The following is a 24,963-nucleotide window of genomic DNA, read 5'->3' on the forward strand; positions in this document are numbered from 1 at the left end:
CCAGGAAGGCGGAGGCCGCCCGATCCTCGCCAAACTGTCCGGAACGACTCCATCTGGGCTGGACTCCCTCCGCCTGAACAGCTGATCCCAGCGTCGCGACGACCGGGAGGAGAGGGCGGAGCCGGCGGCCGGGGCAGCTGCGGATTGGAGGGGAGGGGAGACAGGGGGCGGGGCTTCGGGGGGAAACAAGGGGCCGCATCAATCATGCAGGCAGCTCTGCTTCCTGCCGCAACGGCCCGCGGCCGGAGTAGAGCGGCCCTGCGCCCCGAAGCCGGCTTCCTGCGCCCGAACAGGGTGAAGCGGCGCTGGGTGGAGGGCTCGGCGGCCCAGGCGGGAGGCGCAGGTAAGGGCGGGCGTCTGGCGCGCCGCCTGCTGGGGCTGGGAATGGGGAGGAAGGCCGGTTTGGGGCGCTCCGGGGTCCGAGCGGAGGGGAAGGCGAGAGCTGGGGTTCCCCGACCGCGGCTGGAGGCCGGGCTGCGCCCGCGGCTGGGCAGGGGCGGGCCGAGGACCCGTGCCCGCTGGTAGCCGGCTCCCCTGATGGCCGGGCTGCCCCGGGTCATGTGAGGATGGAGGGGAGCCGGGTGGGGCTGTTCTGGAAGAGGTTTCCTTGGAAACGGGAAGTTCCCGCGTCCTGCGTCCCTAACTGAGCCTGTTTGGGGTGCGCAGCCCAGTTCCTCCACCCACGGGTGGATGCGCTCTAGATTTGTGTGTTAGGGGGTGTCCCCTAGACTCGGAAAGAAAGTTCCTGGGCTGCAGAAAGGACAGCAGCAGGGGGTTCACAGGTGTGGACGCCTCCTTCAGTGCTCGCCTCGCTCTCCGAGGCTGTTCCGTCTCTGCCGTGCTTCACAGCCTAAGACAGTGGTTCTCAACCTTCCTAATGCCGCGACCCTTTAATACAGTTCCTCATGTTGTGGTGACCCCCAACCATAAAATTATTTTCGTTGGTACTTCATAACTGTAATGTTGCTACTGTTATAAATCGTCATGTAAATATCTGATATGCAGGATGTATTTTCATTGTTACAAATTGAACATAATTAAAGCATCGTGATTAATCACAAAAAGAATATGTAATTATATATGTGTTTTCCGATGGTCTTAGGACACCCCTGTGAAAGGGTCGTTTGACCCCCAGAAGGTCGCGACCCACAGGTTGAGAACTATTGATCTCAGAGGAGGAGACTTGATTTCCCAACTAGGAGTTGTTCCCAGCAAGAGGGTGAGACTGGGATGTGATAGGCATTTTTAAGGAATTAAGGTTCTTTTGTCTAATAGAGAGACTGTTCTTAAGACATTCCAGAAATAGGAGAAATGCTGGGATTCTGTGTAAAGCAAGTTATGTATCTGGTGTCTATATGTTGAATGATCATGTATTGATTCAGTGCATCCTCTGTTGTAAAAGTAGTCCGCTGTGGACGGTGCAGGTAGTTGCTTGGTACATTGCACTGTCTTATTTCTGATTTATTTACATCTTATTTCTGACTTACTTGAATCTCGTTTTCTGCCACTCCAAAAATTCCCACTCCATCAGGATTCTTAGAAAAACATATTCTTGGTTTCTCGCACTTGGGTTTGTGGCAAAGACTGAGCAGGTTAAGTCTCTTCTGTAGAGCCAGACTACTTTCCTGAATCCCCCCCTTTTCTTTTTGGGATGAGTAATAGGGATCACGTTGTGGTTTTCCTTTAGTGTTTCTGTTGGCCTGGCGATCAAAAGTTGAACAACAAAAAATCTTTGTTAATGAAGACTAACATTTCTGATATTCAGCTGTCTTACATTATTAGATATGTTTTGAAAAAACTACGTAGAACCCTGGCCGGATTGCTCAGTTGGTTAGAGCGTTGTCCGGATACGCCAAGGTTTCGGATTCCATCCCTGGTCAGGGCACATACAAGAATCAACCAATGAAAGCATAAATAAGTGGAACAACAAATCTCTCTCTCTCTAATCAATTTTTTAAAAATTTAAAAAATACTTAGAAATGACGACTGATATTTGGATCTTTTTTATGTGCAGAAATTTTGATATTGGCTGGCAGATTGGGTTTATTTTCTACATTTTAATACCTGATTAGTCTTCAGGCTGGCTTAAGCAACAAGAGAGTGTGAAGTGGGTCTGCAAATAATCAATAGCAGCCTTCCAATGAGAAGAGGCAAAGCAAGTACTGGTGATACATGGATGAATAGGTTAATACTTTTAATTACCGATCAGCCAGGAAAGAGTCCTAGTTTATTTCAGAGACAGTTGTTAAGCTACCAGAGAATAAGAGTTGTAAGGTAGGTGTGTTTTTTCCCCCAGAATCCTGTTGGCATTATGTGATTTTTAAATTAACTCTATGTGGTTGTATTTATATTTCACATACTACATTTGATGAGTGTTTTCGTGGTAATTTTTATCCTCACACCACTATAGCTAACTAAAGAGTGGGTGACTCTTAAAAGTAATGCTAGGACTCTGGGCAGATTGCTAACTCTGCTTCTGATGGTACTTTTATCAAAGTAGAATGCATGTAGGCTGACTTCCGAGGCCTGAGGCTTATTGCCATTACATTATTCTTTCTTTTCAAGTACTTCCACCCCCCTGTTTTTTGAAATTTACATTTGATCAGTCTCCAGCTTATTTACTAATCCTTTATGGGAAAATATGGATTGTCACGACACTTGGGAAGGATTGCTGACTGGGCTCCCCAGTAGAAGATGATGATAAAGAGGTTCCTTCCCTCTCTCCTCCCCCCTCTTCTCTCCCTCCTCTGCTCCTTCCTCTTCCTCCTTTCCTTTTCCCCTCCCTCCATTTCAGTAAACATTTACTGCCAAAATTCCGTTCAAGTCAGTGGTTTCAATTCTGTTTTGTTTAATTTGTTAAGTAAATTATTAATCAGGCAACATCTTGAGTGATTAGAATTCAGAATGGCTGGATTTGGAAGTCTGTGTCTTTAGACTTCTTTAGAGCAAGCCATTTTGCTCTAAAGAAGTACTCTGGCTGAAATCTGGGCTTTAGTTTCAGCTCTCCCACTGACTAGTTGTGTGACTCTCAAGAAAGTTGTTTTAGGCTCAGTGTACATCAGTTCCCTCAAAGGTAAAATACAGTAATAAGGCCAGTTCTGTGCACCTTTCAGGATTTTTGTAACAACTAAATGAGATGGTAAATATGATTTTGAAAGTGAAAACATTTTGTAAGAGTATAATGTCCTCTTTGTAAAGTTTAAATTAGATGACAAAACTATAGCACTTTAATGACTAGAGTTATGCATAGTTCATGGTTCTTCCCTTTTATGTGAAGTATTAATCAATATGGCAGGAAATAGACATCAGTGCTTTTCTGTAACTTCCATCTGGTGATGTGGTTACCTTCATTCACTAGTACTGCTTTGGTTTAACTAGGAATTTTGGTTAGTGCCTGGGAGGAAGATGATGGGGAACAGCTTGTTGATTTGGTTAGTCCCAAGGTGTGGAGGCATAGCTTGAGGTAATTTTTGAGTTGTTTTCTTTTAAAATACATTTTTATTGATTTCAGAGAGGAAGGGAGAGGGAGCAGGAGAAACAGCAATGATGAAAGAGAATCATTGATTGGCTGCCTCCTGCACGCCCCCTACTGGGGATCGAGCCCACAACCTGGGCATGTGCCCTTGATGGGACCCTTTAGTCCGCAGGCTGACTCTGTCCACTGAGCCAAACCATCTAGGACTGAGGTTTTTTAAAGTGTCCTTATGGGATGACTATTTCATTTTCTTGGAAATAGTTACCCTTTATAGTTTTTTAAAAGAAAAATTTGAAGTGAGTCAAATAACGCTTTTAGGAATTTATATGCTGTGTAAAACTGGTTTCCTCCCATAACATAAAAAAAAGCTATCAAATATCTCTCCAAAAAACTTAAAAATGAAAAAGATAAACTATATAAAAATGCAGTTTATTTCTTTTTACCTGTTCACACTTATGCCCTGCTTCTAATTTTTAAATACTTTCGATAATTTCTGTAATTTGAATAGCAATGTTGACATTAGATTGGCTATATAATCATGATTTTAGGTGAGTGAGACTTATTTATGATCTAGAACAGGGGTGGGCAAACTTTTTGACTCGAGGGCCACAATGGGTTCTTAAACTGGACCGGAGGGCCAGAACAAAAGCATGGATGGAGTGTTTGTGTGAACTAATATAAATTCAAAGTAAACATCATTACATAAAAGGGTACGGTCTTTTTTTTTTTTTTTTAGTTTTATTCATTTCAAACGGGCCGGATCCAGCCTGCGGGCCGTAGTTTGCCCACGGCTGATCTAGAATCTAGATAGAGCATCGAGTTTTCAAGCCTTAATTTGTAGTTTGTGCTAAGCTATGTGATTTATTTACTCTTTGGTTTTCATAGTCTGAATTTTCAGTTATTTAGGGATGCTGTCTGTAATTAACGCTTGGGCTTCCTGAGGAACCTTATATCTTGTGCTTCTTTCTTTCATTTTTTAGACTCATGAAATGGCCACAGATGATAAGACTTCCCCAACGTTGGACTCTGCCAATGACCTGCCTCGATCTCCAACTAGTCCCTCGCATCTCACACACTTTAAACCTTTGACTCCTGATCAGGACGAACCTCCTTTTAAATCAGCGTATAGTTCTTTTGTAAATCTCTTTCGATTTAACAAAGGTAAGACTTATTCTTAAAGATTAGAGAACCTACAATTTTGATTCTCTGAAATTCTCTTGTTCAGGTTTCATCTTGTGTCTTTGCAAGAGGGTAAATTATTAACAAGGAGAGAGCTTTAATCATAGGTCACAGATTTACTGCCTGAGAGAAAGCTAGAATTTTCACTGTAATATTATTATTTATTGGCAAGTGAATATCTGAATAAATGTTAAAAGAAGGTCCCTTTTTAAAGTGTTCCCCCCCCACACACACACTTTTTTTAAAATTATGTTTCAACTTCTTAAGTTCACAGAATGAACTTTGTTCTTTTAGGGATTAATAGCCAAAACATTTTTAATTAAAGCAATGAATTTAAAAGAATCAGCACATGGGAAAAAAAGTTATTTTTTTTTCAAAAATGGAAACTATCGTAAGGCCTGTTGACCTAAACCCATTAGGTAAGGTAAAAATGTAATGCTATCAAATTAAAAGATACTTTCAAAGTGAACTCTTTTTATATATTTTTTATCTGAAAGAAAAGTTAAGAAAACATGGCCTACATTTTTTGCTTTATATTTGGCTATATTATTTGAAGTGGATTAAGAAATAAACCCTTTTGTTGTAAGGAATTTGGGGGGTTAATAGTTTAAGTAGAAATTTTAATAGTATTAACTGACTTTTATTAGTAGTCATGTTTAAAGCTCTGTAAAAAATGCTAGCCCATTTTTAATTTTTTTAAAACCTCCTACAGATTTATTTATTTATTGTTAATCCTCTCTAACAGATAAATGGATACTTTTCCATTTATCTGTTAGAGAGAGTGGAAGAGAGTGAAAGACTGAGAGAAACATCGATGTGAAAGAAACACATCGATTGGTTGCCTCCTGCACGTGGCCTGACGGGACCGGCAGGACTGGGCTGTGCCAGGGAGGAGAGCCTGCAACCAAGGCACATGCCCTTGACCAGAATCAACCAGGGACCCTTCAGTCTGCAGGCCCACGCTCTATCCACAGCCAAATTGGCCATTTTCTAGACCAGCAGTTCTCAACCTGTGGGTCGCGACCCCTTTGGGGGTCGAACGACCCTTTCACAGGGGTCGCCTAAGACCATCGGAAAACACATATATAATTACACATTGTTTTTATGATTAATCACTATGCTTTAATTATGTTCAATTTGTAACAATGAAATTGGGGGTCACCACAACCTGAGGAACTGTATTAAAGGGTTGCGGCATTAGGAAGGTTGAGAACCACTGTTCTAGACAGTTTAGAAAAATAAGCTATTGTTTAGAATAGTTTTAGATTTACAGAAAAATTGAGAAAATAGTACAGAGAGTTCTCATATACCCCACATCCAGTTTCTTTTATTAACATCTTACGTTAGTATGATACATTATTAAAATTAATAAATGAACAACCATTGATATATTATTAATTAAAGTATGTATTTTACTCATATGTCTTTAGTTTTTACCTAATGTCCTGTCAGGAGACCACATTATATTTAGTCATCATAAGATAATTTTTTTATTTAGCAAATGTTTATTGATCACCTACTATCCACTGGGTACTGTTTTAATAGCACAAGGGATCTGATTTATCCCAGAAACAAAACAGACCCTTTCAAAAATCTATGCCTTTGTGTGACGCTTGGATTCTATTTTCTTTAATATGTTCAAGATATTTCTAATGAAAACTGAAACAAACTGAAGATCACATATACCCGGGATGTGAATATTGGCCTGTAATTTGGCCACTTCTTTGGATTTTTAAAAAAATCCTACTTTTTAATTATGCATGTAATACATATATACATTCCTTCCTGAAAGACTTCAGCTATTTCCTTCTCTCTGCTGAACTCTCTCGTTTTTCAAAATAACGCCAAGCTTCCCTTTGCTACAGAGAGAGCCGAAGGGGGGCAGGGTGAGCAGCAGTCTCTGAGTGGAAGTTGGACCAGCCCTCAGCTCCCTTCAAGAGCACAGTCTGTGAGGTCACCTACACCTTACAAAAAACAGCTTAATGAGCAGCTCCAGCGGCGATCTTCAACAGTGTTAGGTAAGACAGTGTTCTTACTTCATTCTGCTCTGTGCTTTAGATTCTTCCACAGTCATTGTTTCCCAGGTTGCTTTTGACTTAACTTTTCTGCAGTTTGCAATGGTCAGGTACGCTTCAGAATTAATGAAACTGTTGCCTAGATAGTGAAAGAATTTGTAGATACCTAAAAAATGTCTTAAACGTTTTATTAAGCCTTAATTTAGGCTGGGCAGAAACCTCTTGACTGTTTTTTGATTAATTACTTGCTTGGGTTTCAGCAGAGAACAGTTTGCCACATCCCCAGGAGAACACAGGTTAGTTTCCCCTTTGTGAATGAACCCTGCATCTATTCGTGGGATGGCTCGTGTAATGTGATGTGCATGCCTCTGGCTGCAGAACTCTACCCACTCCATTAATGGGCTGCCGCGGGCTCTTGGCCTCTGTCCTTGTTGGGGTGCAAACTGTCAGTGTGGCTGGGTAAGCTGAGCTCCTCTTGCCTGTATGTTGTCCATCCTGGTCTACTCCATAGTCATCTCATTCATTTTCATGCTTTTCTGATGAGTATAAGCTGGGAATCAGTGCCTGAATTGAGAGGCTATCGATAAAGTGAGTTGTTTTATGCTTTATTTTTGTTGGATTATTAAACTCAGTGAAGTGGTTTGCCCAGCTCAAGGTGACAGAAGAAAGGCAGTGAGAGGTAGCATGATAGAGGGTAAGGGGCGCAGCATTGGAAATCAAGTGTCTTTGAACGTCAGATCCTCGTCTTGTCTGCCAGCCTCCTCCATGAGATCCTCGAGTGAAAGATAGGCAGGGGCAGGTAATGGTGGTTGTCAGGAGGATGTTTTATTGCTAATTGAGACTTGGTTTAGAACCTTCAGGTGGGACAGAAGGAGGAGAAACCAAGCAGAAGAGTTGCTCTCTGAGGACTGGAACAGAGCTGGCTGCATCATTCCGCATATTTCCCAGGCCAGAGAGCCTCAGCCGGGGTTACGGCAGCATCTGGGAGGAAGAATCAGGAGGTGGGAAGGGGGAGAGGGAGAATGGAGCTCTCCTTTTACCTCAAGGAATGGAAGGGAAGAGACTACCCCCACTTTAACCTCTAACCTCAGTAAACTCTCCTTAGCTCTTGAAGCTGACCGTGGCAGCACGCCTGTTCTTGTTGAGGTAACACTTTTGACTAAAGCCTATGCTGAATTAAGCATAGGATATCTTTTGTCAAATTGAGGAGTTGGACTAGAATCTCATCGTTGAGGGGTTACAAACTGACAGCCTACCAAATCTTGCTTTGGTGTTTTGATAAACTTGAATTTAAGTATCAGCAGGTGGAGCCTGTAATGTCTGGTTTGCAGCAGTCCCCACCTTTCCTTATTGTTTTGTACCAGGTGCACTTGATTCTTTTATTCTACCCTACCTGCTAGAGCAGCGGTCGCCAACCTTTCTGGTCTTGGCAACCGCTGTGCTAGAGGCTCAGAAACCCGGGACTGTCTGACCAACCAAATTCCTTTTCCTGTTACAAGGCTGTCGTTCCACAATATACTAGCTCTATGACCAAGGGAAAACCATTTAATTTTCTAATATTGGCTTTACAAGAGGTGCAGCTAAGGTTGTTTACCTAATGGCAGTGCTAGACCAGTGTTTCCCTCAGGGCTCTTTCATCTTCATCTGGGAGCTCTGATTCTTTTGGTTTCAGGAACAGACCTGCTGTTCCTTTCCTAGTGGCCGATGCTTTTAGTACTCTCTCACACTCCTAACTGGCTAAATGCAAGGGGCTTCACAATTAATTGTTGCCTGTGCATGAGAGCATAACCGTTAAGATTCTAACAGCTTCATCTGTCTCTTTTTCAACTAATAAATCATGGAGAGTTGCTTTATATTGTGATACTAAAAAAAAGTGATCATTCTAATACTCATACTCCCCCCCCCAAGAATCCTTTTTTAAAAAAAATGTATTGATTGATTTAGAGAGAGAAAGAGAGAGAGAGAGAAACATTGGTTTGCTGTTCCACCCATTTCTGCATTCATTGGTTGATTCTTGTATGTGCCCTGACTCAGAGTTGAACCTGCAACCTTAGCATATCGGGACGGTACTCTGATCAACTGAGCTACCCAGCCCGGGTTCAGACTCATACATTATTATTGTAACAACATAGGTATCTGCTGAAATTAGGACATTATTATTTATAGAAAGAAAGTTTTCTAACATAGGTGCTGTTTAGCTAATTATTTCTGTATTTAAATAGGAAAATCCTTCGTCAATTTGGATTTATATATGGACCTTTCATTTATTGTAATCCTTTTTTTCCTACTAACTCAAAGCACACCTAAAACAAATCAAGCAAATAAGTAAGTTAAAGAAAGATGTAGCATGGGTATTTTCCATCTTACTTTGTTAAGATTATTAGGTTAATAAGTTTAATAGGCATGTTCATTCCTTTTGTCAAGCCACCTCCATTTCATCCTTAGGTTTTATAGCTGCCAGAGCCAAGACTAGGTGGAAACGTCAGTAGTGATCTTGCTCTAAATAAAAAGGAATAATATGACAGCTTTGGCGGGCACACCCATCCTGGCCACAAAACTGGAATTTGGACTGTGGTTATTGATAGGCCTGGCTCTAGTAGTGCTATTTTAAGTGTAAGTGGTGCCCTCCACTGTGGAGCTGTAGGGGCAGGGAGGTAGCAGAATGGGTGGCATCGAATTCTAGCAATTCTTTGGCAGTTTTCATCTGGACACTGGTGAAGGGAAGCCTATGGGTAAATGACCATCCTGGGTGTTCTTAAGTCTGTCAGCCTCTTTGGGATTGGGCTGTTCAGTTTCGTTCTGAGCATCTGCTGTGAGACTTTGGATACATGGTCTGCAGACTGAACTGAACTGCTCAATCCTGTTGCTGTGTTGTTGTTTTTAAATAATTTTAAAAATATTTTTATTGATTTCAGAGAGGAAGGGAGAGGGAAAGAGAGATAGAAACATCAATGATGAGAGAGAATCATTGATCGACTGCCTCTTGCACACACACCCACTGGGGATCGAGCCCTGACCAGGAATCGAACCCTGACCTCCAGGTTCAACCACTGAGCTGTGCTGGCTGGGCTGTTGCTGTTTAACTATAGAGACTAAACTAGGTTAACTCGCTGGGATTGCTTTTTCTGCTTCTAAATTTCTAGCTGGTGTTTACTATGGCTTGGGATCAAAGGGCCCAAGAAATCACTCATGAATTTTGGGCCATGTAAGCAAGTCTCCCATCCCAGGCCTCAAAACCTCCAGTGGTCTCAGACAGTGCTTATCTTAGGTAGCCTTACTTGCTTGTGAAGTAGTGTTTTATATGGTAATATAAAGACACCGTTGAAAGAAACACTTTGAACACCTCTTACCTTTCTTTATAAAGACTAGTTTTAACTCAGTCCATATCACTGGCTGTGAGAACATAAGTATATACTAACTAGAGGCCTGATGCATGAAATTCGTGCAAGAGCAGGCCTTCCTTCCTCCGGCTGCTGACAACGGCTTCCCTCTGGCACCTGGGACCCGGCTTCCTTTGAACCCCGGATTCATCCAGAAGGTCGTCTGGAAGGACGTTTGGTCTAATTAGCATATTATACTTTTATTATTATAGATAATATGAGGCACTGTGCATCACATATATACTTTGTTTTGCATAGATACTGAAAACTATTTACAAGGTTCTTTTTATTTTTTTGGTTAATCTGACTCAGAAACAAGAAGGAAAGCAGAACCTACCTTTGGAGGTCATGACCCTCGTACAGCCGTTCAGCTTCGAAGCCTCAGTACAGTATTAAAACGCCTCAAGGAAATCATGGAGGGGAAAAGCCAGGTACAGTCCAAGGGCTTTAGAAGATACTTATTAAGTCTTTAATGGGTTCATACCATACTCACTGAAAATGGCATAATGTCCTTGAAATCAAGTTCAGTTAGTACTTAATTTTAATTGATCACTTTCCCCTCTTTATAGTTAGATGTTCTTTTGTTTTCTGTTCAAAACACAATAAAAAGCTTTATTATTTGTGTGAAGTTTAGGGGTCAAGCTCCGTTCTTTTCCTCATTGCTGTCCAGTGGAACCCAGCATCATGTTTGAAAAGACCATCCTTCACTGAATGCATTATAAATCTTGTCAAGTCCATAGATATATGTGTGAGGATGTGCTAGGCTCTCTTTTCTGCTCCATAGCTTCATTTTTTTCTATTCTTGAGCTAATACTCTAAAATTATTGTAGCTTTGCATGATGGTTGGTCATGTAAGTCCTTCAGTTTTGTTCAAGATTGTCATGGTGAGTTTGGCTCTTTCCATTTCCATATGAATTCTAGGAGTAGCTTTTCAATTTCTGCAAAAGAAGCTGTATAAAACTTTGGTTAGTATTGCATTTGCTATTGAATCTTCATCAGTATTTTCAAGAAGCCTTCACATATTTTGTTACAGGATAGTGACCTGAAGCAATACTGGATGCCAGATAGCCAATGTAAGGAGTGCTATGACTGCAGTGAGAAGTTTACAACCTTTAGGCGCAGACACCATTGCCGACTGTGTGGGCAGATATTCTGCAGTCGTTGCTGTAATCAAGAAATCCCGGGAAAATTTATGGGCTATACAGGTAAATGCATTTTATTGACAGTCTTACAATTTTTAAACATAAGTATAAAATAGTTATAATACAGACTGATATTAAGCTAATTTTTATTTTGGGCTTAATGTGTGAGCCATGGAGAACACAGAGGTCAGAGAGACACAGCTTTGCTTTTAAAGGCTTCATAGTTGAATAACATAGTAGATGGGGATGTTTATAAATAAGTAGAGTAACAGACAGGGTATCATAGATGCTATCAGAAAACCCTAGGGGCATTAACATTTATTACCCAAGGTGGTTAGAGTAGGTTACTTAGGAATTTATATTACTATGAGAGTTTTCATTTTATAAAATACAGATTTTCTTTGAGTATATGACTGTGCTTTAGTAAATTGCATCTCTCATTCTTTCATAAGTTTTAGCAATGTAGGAATTTTAATTATTTGTTGAAGCAGAAAAAACTAAACAATGGTGTGTGGATTTATACAGTGATTTTTGAAAGTGGAAAGTGGGCAGACGGTACCCAAAAGAAAACACTCTAAGCATCTCATGTTATTTTCATTATCATGCAGATTTTCCTTTTGGCTTTATTTACTTCTTTTTTCACCTAAACTGTTACAGAGTTTTAGACCTGAATTATCTTTCATTCAGATTATGGCTATAGCCTTTAAAAAGATTTTTTTACCATTAGTTTTTTCTACCTGTAATTCACTTTCCGTACTCTAGCAGGTATTCTTTTTTTTAAAAAAATATATTTTATTGATTTTTTTACAGAGAGGAAGGGAGAGGGATAGAGAGTTAGAAACATCAATGAGAAAGAAACATCTATCAGCTGCCTCCTGCACACCCCCTACTGGGGATGTGCCCGCAACCAAGGTACATGCCCTTGACCGGAATCAAACCTGGGACCCTTCAGTCTGCAGGTCAATGCTCTATCCACTGAGCCAAACCGGTTAGGGCTCTAGCTGGTATTCTTAATTAAATTAAGTTAAATGCTAATTTGATCATGTCAGGGTATTCCCAGCCTAAAACCCTTTCAGAAATCCTATTTCCCTCAGGATAAAATCCTGTCGTCTTAATATGGTTTGTGTGTTAGTTTTCTAGGACGGTCATAACAAAATATTACAAACTAAGCAAAATGTTAATTTTGCTTAAAATACATGCATAATTTAATAAAACTGAGTACTATATTAGTAGTCTTAAAATGAAAATATAAAACAAATAAATTATACTTGGTAATAATTAAAGTAAAAGTTGACTAAGAAATCTTTCTGTTCTATCGTAGCACTTTTCTAATGTTGATGCTAAAAAGTTTAAGGTTGCATTGTTAAATAACATGTTACTTGTAAAGTTTAATTATCTTACCTCCTTTTTTAGTGTACTAAAATATAGAATAACACAAATAGTTGTTACAGAAAAACAGTAGAAATGAAAACTTACATTTGGGCAGAACTGTACCCTAAATAAAATTACAATATTTAAAAGTATTAAATAACCTACTTGTTTGTCCTCCCAAGAATATTTTATTTCCATTCTAACTTTCACTATAAGAATTTTCTTAACAATCCCCCTTCCCCATATTTCCTATTATTTGTTTTAAAACAATGCCCCCTTGTGGAGGCTACTCTTTGGGGCTTCACAATAGAGACCCAGGTATCATATTTTTCTTCCTTACTTTTTGCTTGTGGAAAATACATGTTTCCATTTGTATTGGTTTATTTACTTTATTTAAATTTTTTTTCTTGAACCTGCTGTCCCTTATTTTACTTTTTGAACCTTGAAAAATACTTTTAATCAGAGTTTTCTATCTACTATTATCGAGTGATTTGTTATAAATACTTGAGGTAATTTGTATACTTGAATGAATTTATCATATGGTTTTTAAAGTATATAACTGAGCTAACAGAATTATTTTACTTTGTTAAAAATATTTTTTGGTTCTTACTTGAAGACATTCCCCTTTTATTATATTAACTATTGACCCAAAGATCTAATACATCTGTTAAGTAATACATTGTTATCTTTTACTTATTTTTTTTCTTTTTCCTTTCTAGGGGACCTCCGAGCTTGCACATACTGTAGAAAAATAGCCTTAAGTTATGCGCACTCCACGGACAGTAATTCCATTGGGGAAGACTTGAGTGCTCTTTCAGATTCTGCCTCCTCATTGTCTGTACTTGATCCTGGTGAGCCCCGAACACCTGTTGGGAGTAGAAAAGCCAGTCGCAACATATTTTTAGAGGATAACTTTGCCTGGCAAAGGTACTGTCACTTAAATATAATTTTATATTTGAGAAATACTGATAATCTTGTGCCCTGTGAGTGCTTTTAGTTAACATTTACCTTCTTTGAATTGTTAACCAAACGCACTTTGAATCGTTTCCTGCATATTCCTATTTTATCCTTTTTGTTTGGCTTGTCTCCAGAAGGATCACAGAGGATGTTTATGGGCAGTGATTATAACGACTAGTTAAAATGTCAAGAGGAGAGATTTTATATCTTACTCATTCACTGTTTTGTCCCTGACACCAAGAATAGTATGGGACCTATGTATGATCTAGATAATATTTGTTGAATAGACAGTAGAAGTTTAGGTCAATAATTTCTAATGTAGTCTTCTTATGAGAGTGTTCATAAGATTTATAGTCATAATATTTCAAATGAAATTAGATTATTTTTCTTCCTAGGGAACAGTTCATGTTTTTCCATCTGTCTAAACATGCTACACTGCCTGGTAGTGGAGGAAGTTACCAACTTTTTCTTGGAAGTTATCTGGAATTATTTGAATTAGAATGCTAGGTTCATCAGTTTCTGATTTCTTTTTCAGCTAAATTGTTTTTGTGTGCATAATACCAATGTGGCCATGTTAAAGAGCTTAGAGTTTTAACTAATATCTTTCTGATTAGTGGTTATTATATTTATTACCCCTTAAGGGAGTGAGGAATTAGTATGTAACCAATGAATTTAAACAGTGGTCAAAATGAATGAATTATAGCTACATTCCACATATATGAATCTCAGGGACATAATGTAGAGTAGAAAAGAAAGTCACATTTATATCCAGTAATTATTCTTTCTACATAATGTTAAAAAATATACAGAATAAGCACACTGTCTAGGGATACCACCAATGGTTAACTTAAAGAAAAGGAAGAGACTGATAAATAGAAAATTTACAATGGTAGTTTCACTGAAGGCAGGGAGGGGGACGGAATTGGGTAGGAAAACACAAGCACTTGAAAGTCAGTGATAACGTTCTCTTAAATTGCTCAATGGTGCATTGGTGTTGGTGGCATCATGATTTTTTCTAATACATATATATTTACTAGTAACATTTGTTGATTTCAGAGAGGAAGGGAGAGGGAGAGAGAAATAGAAACATCAGTGATGAGAGAGAATCATTGATTTGCTGCCTCCTGCACGCCCCACACTGGGGATTGAGCCTGCAACCCGGGCATGTGCCCTGACCGGGAATCAAACTGTGACCTCCTGGTTCATAGGTTGATGCTCAGCCACTGAGTCACGCCAGCTGGGCCATCATGATTCTTTATATGTTTCAGGTACTTTATACATTTTAAGATTGATTCACATTTAATAAAACAAACATAGGAATTCTTTAGTTCTTGCTTACTTTAGTTATAATGTCTTTTAGTTGTACCTGGCCCTGTTGTGTGAGCCCAGAATTAGCAATGCAATTTAATAAACCAGGTTTGAAAGCGTCCTGAGAGATGTAGGATAGATGTTAAAGGTGGGATAATTTTAGGTGTTGTGCTAATTGTTAATGTTCACTCTTTTTTAGTCATCATATCTCTGCAGTAGACACTACTTTCTCCTCTTGACAGATGTAGATGCTGAGGTTCAGAGAGATGACGCAGTGTACCCAAGGTCACACAGCTAGTAGGAGGTGGAGCCTGCACTTGGACTAGGTGTGTCGGGCTCTGTAGTGCTATTCCAGTGGGTCATGGCGACTGAGAATAAAATATTTGAGCTTAGGATTCCCCCCCGAAGTCACTTCAGTATTGTATTATTCATATGAGAAGGAGTTTTCTAAGTAGCTATCCAACCAATTTATTATTTTAATGGCATTCCATATACTTAATACATTCTATTATCAGTCTTTTGGCATTTGATATACTTATGATAAAAACCATACTCTTCCCACTTTAATTAAAGGAAGGAAACAAAAAATGGCCCATAATCTCATTATTACAGTGGAAAACAATCTGTTTTTCAGTGTTAAAGCATTTCATTGAAATTGGATTAGTTTGTTACTGTCCCAAATCATCTCAAATTTTTCCTTTTTTATTTATAGTTTGATTCATCCAGAGTCCTCAAATACTTCTCTTTCAACAAGACTTGTATCTGTGCAAGAGGATGCTGGGAAATCTCCTGCTCGAAATAGGTAAGCTGCCAAGTGAAAACGCTATATTCTGTGTCTGGTTTTCCTTCTTCTCATAGTAATGAGAAGAACAAACAGAAAAAAATGGGCAGGGTTGATTGCTACACACTTTCTTAGCTCTAAAATCTGAATTAAACTACCATTTCCTTTTTGCTAGTCAGCTCTCACTGTCTGAGTGGCTTATTTCTACCTGTTTTCCACTGGCTTCAGATCTTGGAACCAATACCCTCCTCTTCTAACTGGTGCAGTAATCCAGACAAGAGAACAGGAGTAGTGGGCATGGCTGGTCATATTCTAGATATACTTTGATTGTAGTGCTAACAGGACTTACTAAACAATTGGAGGTAAAAGATGACTCAGGTTTTTGGCCTGAGTGTGGTTGGGATGATGGAATTGTCATTTATTGAGATGGGGAAGACTTGCAGGAACAGTTTGGTTTTAGACATGCTGAATTTGAGATACCTTCTAGACATCCATGTGAGATGTCAAATAGTTCAGGAGAGAGCTGCAAGCTGGAGATACAAACTTGGGTGTTGGCATCATGTGGATGGTATTTAAAGCATTGAACCAGGATGGAGATCATCAAAAGAGTGAGTGTGCAAAGGGAGGAAATAAGGACCAAAGACTGGGGTTGGGGAAGTAAAGAGGAACCAGAAAAGGAGCTTGAGAAGGAGAGAGCAGTGAGGATGTGAGGAAACCCTGGAAGTGTGTCGTCTTAGTAGCCAAGTGAAGACAGTTTTTCAGGGAGGGGGTTATCCTGCTACTATGTCTGGTGAGAGGAGGAGTGGAATATGCCCATTGGATTGAACAATGCTGACCTTGATTGGCAATTTCAGTGGGTCCTCTGGGCTTCAAGAGAGATTGGAAGAATTGGAGATAGTAGTTTTGATATAGCAGGGAGGGAAATGCAGAGAGATTTGGAGTTGAGACAGTTTTATAAAAGATGGGACAAATTACAGTGTTTCTGTTGGCATGTGCAGAAATACTGGTAGTGGTAGCTGTGCTAATTTACTATATGTCTCCATGTGTTTTGAATTAATGTTAAGATTGATGTAAGTCTTTAGGAAAGTTGTAAATTAGTCAGTGAGTACTACCTCTAAGTAAAGTTTTAGTCAGCATTCTTACCACTAAGCTACTTATTAGAATAATTCACGACAAAATTGACTGATTTTCAAAGTTATTCTTGTTGTGACTATATCAGAATATGTGTAGGGATGGTTAGAATGTTAGAGAAGCAGAATGCATGGGTAATGTACAAATTGGAAAAGAGATTTTAATTAGTTGAATAAGACTGGCTACTTTTCACTAAAATAAAGATTAGAAATGAATAACTGATTATTTTTAAAATATTGCTTATAGCCCTAGCCAGTTTGGCTCAGTGGATGAAGCCTCAGCCCAAGGACTGAAGGGTCCCCAGTTCGATTCCGGTCAAGGGCACATATCTCAGTTGCAGGCTCAATCCCCAAGCCCTGGTCCATATGAGAGGCAACCATTCAGTGTGTCTCTCTCACATTAATGTTTTCTCTGTCTCTCCCCCCTTGATTCCACTCTCTCTAAAAATCAGTGGAAAAATATCCTCAGGTGAGGATTTAAAAAAAAAAAGGTTAAAAAAATTTTGCTTATATTATTTTAAAAGTATTTTTATCTTCATGTTAGTTCAAGTGAGACCTAGTTTTGAACGGCAGCCTGTTATTAGCTGAGTTACCGTAGATAAATTACTTACTCTCTGATTCTTCATTTTTTAAATCTGTAGAATGAATCTAGTAGTATTTACTCCATGGAGTGCTGTGAGGATTAAATGAGGGAAGATACATATTCAGTAGACACTACTGAATGAGTATATAGTGTCTACTACCCCATAGAAGCTTCTGCTTTTTATTCTTTATATGGAAGCTAAAATTGGGTTTCATTTTTTTCTAGGTAAAAGCTAACCAAATTTCTAGCTAAAAATTTTTTATAAAAGCTTGTTCAGTGCTATTGATACTCCACTTACAAGTCATTTATTTGGTAACTTTACCAAGAAGCAAAATTAAGGATATTATGTAAGTACTCATACAAAAAGAGAGGAAACACATTTTCACTAATTTTTTTATTGATTCAAAATGTAATAATTGAGGACAATATTTTTAATATAGGTCTACTAATGAGAAGAAAGGAATTCTTTCTGGGGGGATAACATTTTGCTTAGTTGTGGTTCAAAGTTAGTGTTCCATGTCATCAGAACATTAGAGATGGTTAACTAAAAATATTCTTATTTCACTTAAAAATAGTTTTTATGCAAAAACTATTTGGCCTGTGGGCCATGTTTTCCTGTTCCTGATCTGCAAGATTACTTCTGCATTTAGACTATGATTCTTTATATTTCTCAGTTAAATAAAAATACTAATTTTCAGTATTTTAACAAGAGAGTTATGTTAGAAGAGTTTATGTCTATTTCCTTTCAAATGTTACTGATGTATGAACTACATCTATAATGGTTTTCCTGTAATCTTTCCATAGCGGCTCTCTTTTAAATTTGTCTTGTAATAATTTTAGACTAGCATAGAAGTTGGAAATATAGTGCAGAGAGTTTCTGGATGCTCTTCTCCCAGCTTTCCCCGATGATAACATCACACATAGCCATCAGAGCTACTTTTACCAGTACCCTTAACGTTGGCAAATAAGCATTTATCTAAAAATGAATTTATTGATGACAATTTATAACTGTGTTTCACTTTGTGTTTTTATTCCCAGATCAGCCAGCATTACTAACCTGTCACTGGATCGATCTGGTTCTCCCATGGTGCCTTCATATGAGACATCTGTCAGTCCCCAGGCTAACCGAACATATGTGAGGACAGAAACCAATGAGGATGAACGCAAAATCCTTCTGGTACTCGTCCAGTATCTTTGGCCCATAGCTAGTTTTGATCATAAAGAATGTTTACCTCTCTGATTTTTCTTTTTTTTTTTTTTCAAGAAACATACAAATGAAATAGCTAGTTAGCATATAAATTACATAGGGAAATAATTAGCTAAAGTTTTTATTAGTATCACCTGAGAAATTGGTCAAGCATTCCATGCTCATATATTGCATTAATATTTTCTTGACCCCTTTCATCTGGCAAGATCAGAATTCAGGTGCCTACATAATGAGAGAGCTTAACTTTTAGTTAGGTCCCAGATTGCTATTTAAACTTTAAAACATGTTTCTCACGCACATGGAATGCCTTCAGACATTTAATACTGTATGTTTATATGAGATGATAATCAGTTGTTTATTGAATTTATCTGTGTGTAAAATACTGTGTTCAATCATAAGAATGACTCAAAGAAATGGAAGATATGGCTTCTGTCCTCAAGCTTGCAATTCACAAGGTAGATAGGAGATCAGTGGGTAGGTCCTTAATAGTAAAAGAAGTAATACTATATAAGCATAACCAATGGACATAAGACACAGGGGGGTAGGGGAGGCCTGGGGATTGTCAAGGGCGGGGGAAAAAAAAAAAGGAGACATATGTAATACTCTTTGTAATACTTTAAGCAATAAAAAAAAAAGAGAGAAAAAAAAGAAGTAATATTTTAATTATATAAAAAAAGAAAGCTCATTAGTAGTGAGGGAGTCAGGAAAGAACTTAAACTGAAAGGCTTGGACTGGACCTGGAAGGATGGAATGGACTGGGGAAAGCAAACCTGATTTAAAAGTGTGAGGAAAGGTATAGAAGTGAGAATAAGCATGGCGTTTTTCATGGATTGAAGTAGAAGTAGTATTTATTAGTTGGGAGAGGGATTAAGTTGGAGTCTGTGGACAATGAGAATGGAAAGTTATTTGGGGCTAATAACTTCACTGGTGGAAGGTGGAGAATTCAGTCTTTACAAGTTTAGATTTGAACCTGTCGGCACTGAGCAACATTGGAAGGTTTTCTGAGATAGGAGCCATCCATTGAAGGCCTTTCTTTAGGAAAAGTCACCTGGCAGTTGGGTGTAGGTGAGAGTGGTGGGAATTGGGTGAAGGCTGCTAGACACATTCACTCTGGGTTAGTGTTACCGACTGTTCAGTCCCCTCCTTTGCCCCTCTCCTCGGAGGAGTATGACATTTTGTACTAACTGACTAGGAGACTGATATGTGCCACTGACTGAAAACACTCATTTGGGATAGTTGTCTTCTGGGTGGGGTGGGATGTGGGATAGTAGGTTTTCAGGAGAAAAAGTTTTATTTGGAATTTGATGAGCTGAGTTTAAGCTTGCCTCATGCAGGTGGCATTTCTATTAAATCGTGTAAATTAGCTATACCAAGACACCTGAATTGAGTTTTTTCTTCTTAATCTAAAAATCACAAGAAAGAATTTGAAAAGGTATACAACATCCTACTCAGGAGTAATTACTTGCTTATAATGTGACTTCAGGACAGCGTTCAGTTGAAGGACCTGTGGAAAAAGATATGCCATCACAGCAGCGGAATGGAGTTTCAGGATCACCGCTACTGGCTGCGAACACATCCGAACTGCATCGTGGGGAAGGAACTAGTCAACTGGCTAATCCGAAATGGACACATCACTACAAGGTAATGCTATCTTAAGAAAGAAAGCCTTGCCCTAACCGGTTTGGCTCAGCGGATAGAGCTTCAGCCTGCGGACTCAAGGGTCCCAGATTCGAATCTGGTCAAGGGCATGTACCTTGGTTGCGGGCACATCCCCAGTAGGGCGTGTGCAGGAGGCAGCTGATTGATGTTTCTCTCTCTTCGATGTTTCTAACTCTCTATCCCTCTCCCTTCCTCTCTGTAAAAAAATCAATAAAATATATTTAAAAAAATAAAAATCATCATTCTCCCCTTTAAAAAAAAAAAAGGAAAGAAAGAAAGCCTTTTTGATACTTATGTATTAACTAGAGGCCCTGTGCATGAACTCATGCACAAATGGGGTCCGGCCGGCCCACCCAGATGGGGGCTGATCAGGCCAGGCTGGCGGCTGGGGTGGGGGGCTGCGGGAGGTTGGGTGGGGCCGATGGGTGCCCCAATCGGGCTGGTTGGCTGCCACAGTGCGCATCATAGTGACTGGTCGTTCCCGTCACTTGGCTTTTATAGACTAGTAGCCCGGTGCACAAAAATTTGTGCACTCGAGGGCGGGGGTCCTTCAGTTATTAAACATTTATCGGCACAACACTGACCACATTGGTGGTGGTGGTGGTCTTGTCAGAATGTGTTATATTATGCAGATGAAAATCTAAACAGATTTGATGTAGATATTTTCAAAGATGGAAGAATTGTCCCTGTCAACTATTTTAGTTGATTCATATCTTCACTAATTGTCATAATTGCAAAGTTTTCAGTCCCTGTATGGATTGCTGGATATAATAGGTCATGCGCTGTCCCTGTCCTTTGTAGCCTTTGTTACCTTAAGGACTCTAGTTTTCCGTTTATATGTTTAAGTACCAACCTTACTGGCTTAAAAATGTAAGCTTTTAACACTGCTCTCTCTGTTCCATATCCTTCCGATGAAAAGTGGAGTTGGGTTGCAGCACAGGAGAGAAATTCAGAAGGGAAATATTGAAGTAATGACTGCAGTAGGAGAAGAGGGAACCTATTTCCCTGGCCACAAGCGCTGGCGCCCTGGACCACAGGGCTGGCAGCTTCTCCGGGTGGCTGCAGCCTGGGACCTCGGGCAGGTGGCTTGTCTGTCTCCTGGGCTGCAGCCGGCTGCAGGTGCTGGCACCTGAACCAAAAGTGGGCGGCGGCTTCTTCTGGCGGCTTCTTCTGTGCTTCCAGGGAGGGCAGTCAGTTATGTGTATATGTGTGTGCATGCAAACATAGGCGTGTACACATGAGTATGTGGAAATCTGCTGGGCAAGTCAAAACCATAGAAGAGTTGCCCCCTATCTCTTGAATCTTCCAGAGATATTTTTTATTCTATCACTACTGGAGAGTCAGTATTTGCAGCCAGCCAGCCAGTGACTCTCTCAGTGTCTATTTCTGACTTCTTCTTTCCCTGTCTGTCTTCCAACCCCTAATCATATTTCCACCTGGATGCATCATTTTTACTCCCAATATACTGTATAGAGAAGGAGTCAGGATGCTGTCTTCCCATGAATAGTACTCAGTAACAAACCAGTTGCATTTTAGTTGGGCAATGCCCCTACCCACCCTTCATATCCCTTCCACCATGCATTTCTGTTTCCCTTTTTGTTTGTTGGATTGTTCTGCTGCTCCTTCTCCTCACCCCACCACCCTTGGATCATAAAGTAAAATTCTTTTACCTTGTCAAGAAATTATTAAAAATACAGGTACTTTGAAAAAAAAAAAATACAGGTACTTCTCTGATCACCGATCACAGCAGGGGGGGGGGGGGAGGGGAGAGGGGCAGGGAAGAGGCAGCTGCTGGTAGCCGCTTCTTCCCTGCCCTGCCCAGCTTCTCCGATCACCGGCCCGGGGGCGGGCAAAGGTGGCCCTGGTTCTCCGATCACGGGCCGGGGGGGCAGGGCAAAGGCGGGTTTCCAGTCACCGTCAGCGGCAGGCGGCTTCGTCCGTCCTTCCCCTTTCCCATCCCAGCATTGCGCCTACGTATGCAAATTAACCGCCATCTTTGTTGGCGGTTAACCTCCATCTTTGTTGGCAGTTAATTTGCATATCACCCTGATTAGCCAATGGGAAGCGTAGTGAAGGTACGGTCAATTACCATGTTTGTCTATTATTAGATAGGATTTTCTTTAATGAGGACACGTGGTTGTAGATATAAGGGGAGCAATGCTCTTTTTGAGTAGGGTTTGTTTTCTGCATTTGGTATGTGGAATGCCAATGGTCAACCCTCCTCCCTTCTGGGTTTTCACTGGTAGAGGACAGATGCAAGGAACCAATTGGGGTCACAAGTCACCTAATTGAGTAAAAGCAGAAGTGTGCATTAATCCCCCAAACACAGAGCTCTTTAGTTAAGCAGGATGGGAATGTAACCAAGACCACAGTGGCTTCTCTTGCTACTGTTTTCTTATCTGGACATTGCACCCTGTCCTGAGAATTGGGTCCATAGCTACACCTGGAGTGCCCTAGAGAGATTTGTTAAAATCTCACAAATCATTCGTAAAAAAGAGACAGACTGGTCCTCTTGCCTTTCAGGGTAACATGTTCCCTGGCTTTCTCCTCGCTTGGATTTGCCACTTTTCTTCTCATGGGAAGAAACAAGCATGTAGGCAGAGAGAGAAATAGCTTTAACCAGTAAAGCTCTGGGTTCCAGTTTTGGTTATCTCTCTTTTTAGCTGTATGCTTTTAGTCAAGTTATTCAATCTTGTTGAGCCTGGACCTCTCAGTTCTAATACGAAAAAAATATACAGTTCTGTGAAGAAGCCTTGAAGTTGAAATGAAATAATATGGCTAAAGTGCTTTATAAATTGTGAAATGCCATATAAATGCAATGTGTTAAGTGTCTGTGTAGGTACAAAGCACATATACCTAATGTATTTATATTGTAATATTTATTGTCTTCTCATCAAGACTATAAATTCCTTGAGGACAGGTGTCACACTTTTCTCAATATTTTTTTTACTCCTCTTGTAAGTACAGGAGTATGCATGCATTGAGTACTTTAAAAATGCTGGAATTAAATGAAGTTTTGTTAGGGCTGCCTTGCTGGTAGGTTCTCCTATACTGTGGTACCTGGAAAAATCTTTTAATTTAGCTGTAAGTCTCCCTTGTTTTATCCCTTACCTATCCAAGGTCCATTTAAATTGCAACTCTGATGGGGATGGAAAATAATTCAGTTTATGTCTCAGTTTGTACCTGTAAAGTTATTCTGACTTTTAAAAGTTTTCATTGTTGTTGGTGCTAATGCAGGGCACAAGCTATAGCAATTGGTCAAGCCATGGTGGACGGACGCTGGCTGGACTGTGTCAGTCACCACGATCAGATCTTCAGGGACGAGTATGCGCTGTACAGACCACTGCAGGTAGTTTCCGTGTTATCGCCAGTGGGAATAGTGCTGGCTTCTGGTGAGCTCTTCCTTCATCAGCAGGAATAAAAAGTAGTTGAATTACCCAAAGATACATTTCTCTAACCTGTTTTTTCCTTGCTGCTTGAGGAAAGTGAAAATGTTATTTTTCCTTGATAGGTAGTGGTGATAACAAATAAATAAACTATTGGGATCAAATAGTATTCAGTTGCTGTGGCTTTTCTGAAGCTTGGCCTTATGATGTTATCATTGCTTGTCATTTATCTTCAGTGATTTTCAGTTTTACTATGCCTGTGTTTTTAGGGCTAAGAGGGAGTATATATAACAAAGTGATTGAAAAATAACCATTGCAGTAGGTATTGATGCATTAGCAGTATTAAATTGTACAGCAATGATAAAATGATGAATATTCTTTTTTTTTTTTTTACTTAGGTAAGTGAGAATTCTTTAAGAATAGAAATTTTAAAAAAGATATTTTCACCCTGGCTGGGTAGGTCAGCCGGTTAGAGCATCGTCTTTATATGCCAAGGTTGCGGGTTCGATTCCTGGTCAGGGCACATAGGAGAATCAACCAATGAATGCATAAATTCAAAAATGTAAGAGTGGAATTGTCAGCATGATGTTGGTTTATAACTTAGTTGCTTTTAACTTGCTTATTTTTATATAAATTTATTTAGTGCTTAGCGTAGTAGAAATATTAGGCTGGGATTCATTTGCAGTGTGACAGCCTCAATGTTGCTGTTAAAGATGCATTGCTCAGATCCTGTGTTGATCCTTGCAGAGCACGGAATTTTCCGAGACCCCTTCTCCGGACAGTGACTCAGTGAACTCAGTGGAAGGACACTCTGAGCCATCCTGGTTTAAGGACATAAAGTTTGATGACAGCGACACAGAACAGATAGCTGAAGAAGGTGACGATAATTTAACTAGTGAGTTTGACTTTCTAATATTTTAGTTTTTATGACTCATTACTGTGTATGTATGATAAAATGAATGTTTTGTTTACTTGAAACAATACTACTGTAAGATTTATGGCTCCAACTAAATGTAAACATTTGATAGCAGTCTTTGTCCTAGATACAGTATTTTCTAAAGAAACCTACTTGTTAGGCTACTGGCGTGCATAGATTTTGCCATAGTCTCTAGTTTGCAGCAGCTTAAAAATAACTCTGAGCTAATATCACAGCAGACAACTTTCTCACCTCTTCACTATGATATCAGACTTTCTGCAGAACCTCCAATATACTTCTTTTAAAAATTCATTTCACATTTAACTTGATCAAATTGTATTAAGTCTACACAGAAGTACATGAAAATACTGTATCCATTTTGGTATTGCACATTGGGCTTGTATATTAAAAAACCATCTTTCTCCTTTCCTCCAATACCCTGTGATGAAACCCATTTTTTGCTCCCCTCCTCTC

At 39.7% G+C, this 24,963-nt stretch overlaps 1 protein-coding gene across 16 annotated transcripts in view; it reads left to right on the forward strand.

Moving 5' to 3' along the window:
• The first annotated feature begins 203 nt into the window (after positions 1-203).
• Positions 204-24,963, forward strand: part of PIKFYVE (phosphoinositide kinase, FYVE-type zinc finger containing) — a 74,037-nt gene continuing 49,277 nt past the window's right edge. For 7 of the 16 annotated variants that reach the window (XM_014462235.2, XM_023760740.1, XM_014462241.2 and 4 more), the window contains exons 1-12: positions 204-343; positions 4,456-4,636; positions 6,520-6,672; positions 6,930-6,965; positions 10,362-10,480; positions 11,083-11,254; positions 13,282-13,489; positions 15,540-15,629; positions 18,360-18,498; positions 20,012-20,169; positions 23,425-23,536; positions 24,321-24,468. In XM_014462235.2, coding sequence (XP_014317721.1) covers positions 4,465-4,636; positions 6,520-6,672; positions 6,930-6,965; positions 10,362-10,480; positions 11,083-11,254; positions 13,282-13,489; positions 15,540-15,629; positions 18,360-18,498; positions 20,012-20,169; positions 23,425-23,536; positions 24,321-24,468 — 1,507 coding nt within the window. In that variant the 5' untranslated portion in view covers positions 204-343; positions 4,456-4,464. Of the gene's footprint in view, positions 344-4,455; positions 4,637-6,503; positions 6,673-6,929; positions 6,966-10,361; positions 10,481-11,082; positions 11,255-13,281; positions 13,490-14,690; positions 14,788-15,539; positions 15,630-18,359; positions 18,510-19,945; positions 20,170-23,424; positions 23,537-24,320; positions 24,469-24,963 lie in introns of those variants that run through there. The other 9 variants (XM_006082467.2, XM_006082469.2, XM_014462238.2 and 6 more) reach the window with 8 other exon arrangements.

Source organism: Myotis lucifugus, unplaced genomic scaffold (assembly GCF_000147115.1).
Source record: "Myotis lucifugus unplaced genomic scaffold, Myoluc2.0 scaffold_3, whole genome shotgun sequence".
Taxonomy (NCBI): Eukaryota; Metazoa; Chordata; class Mammalia; order Chiroptera; family Vespertilionidae; genus Myotis; species Myotis lucifugus.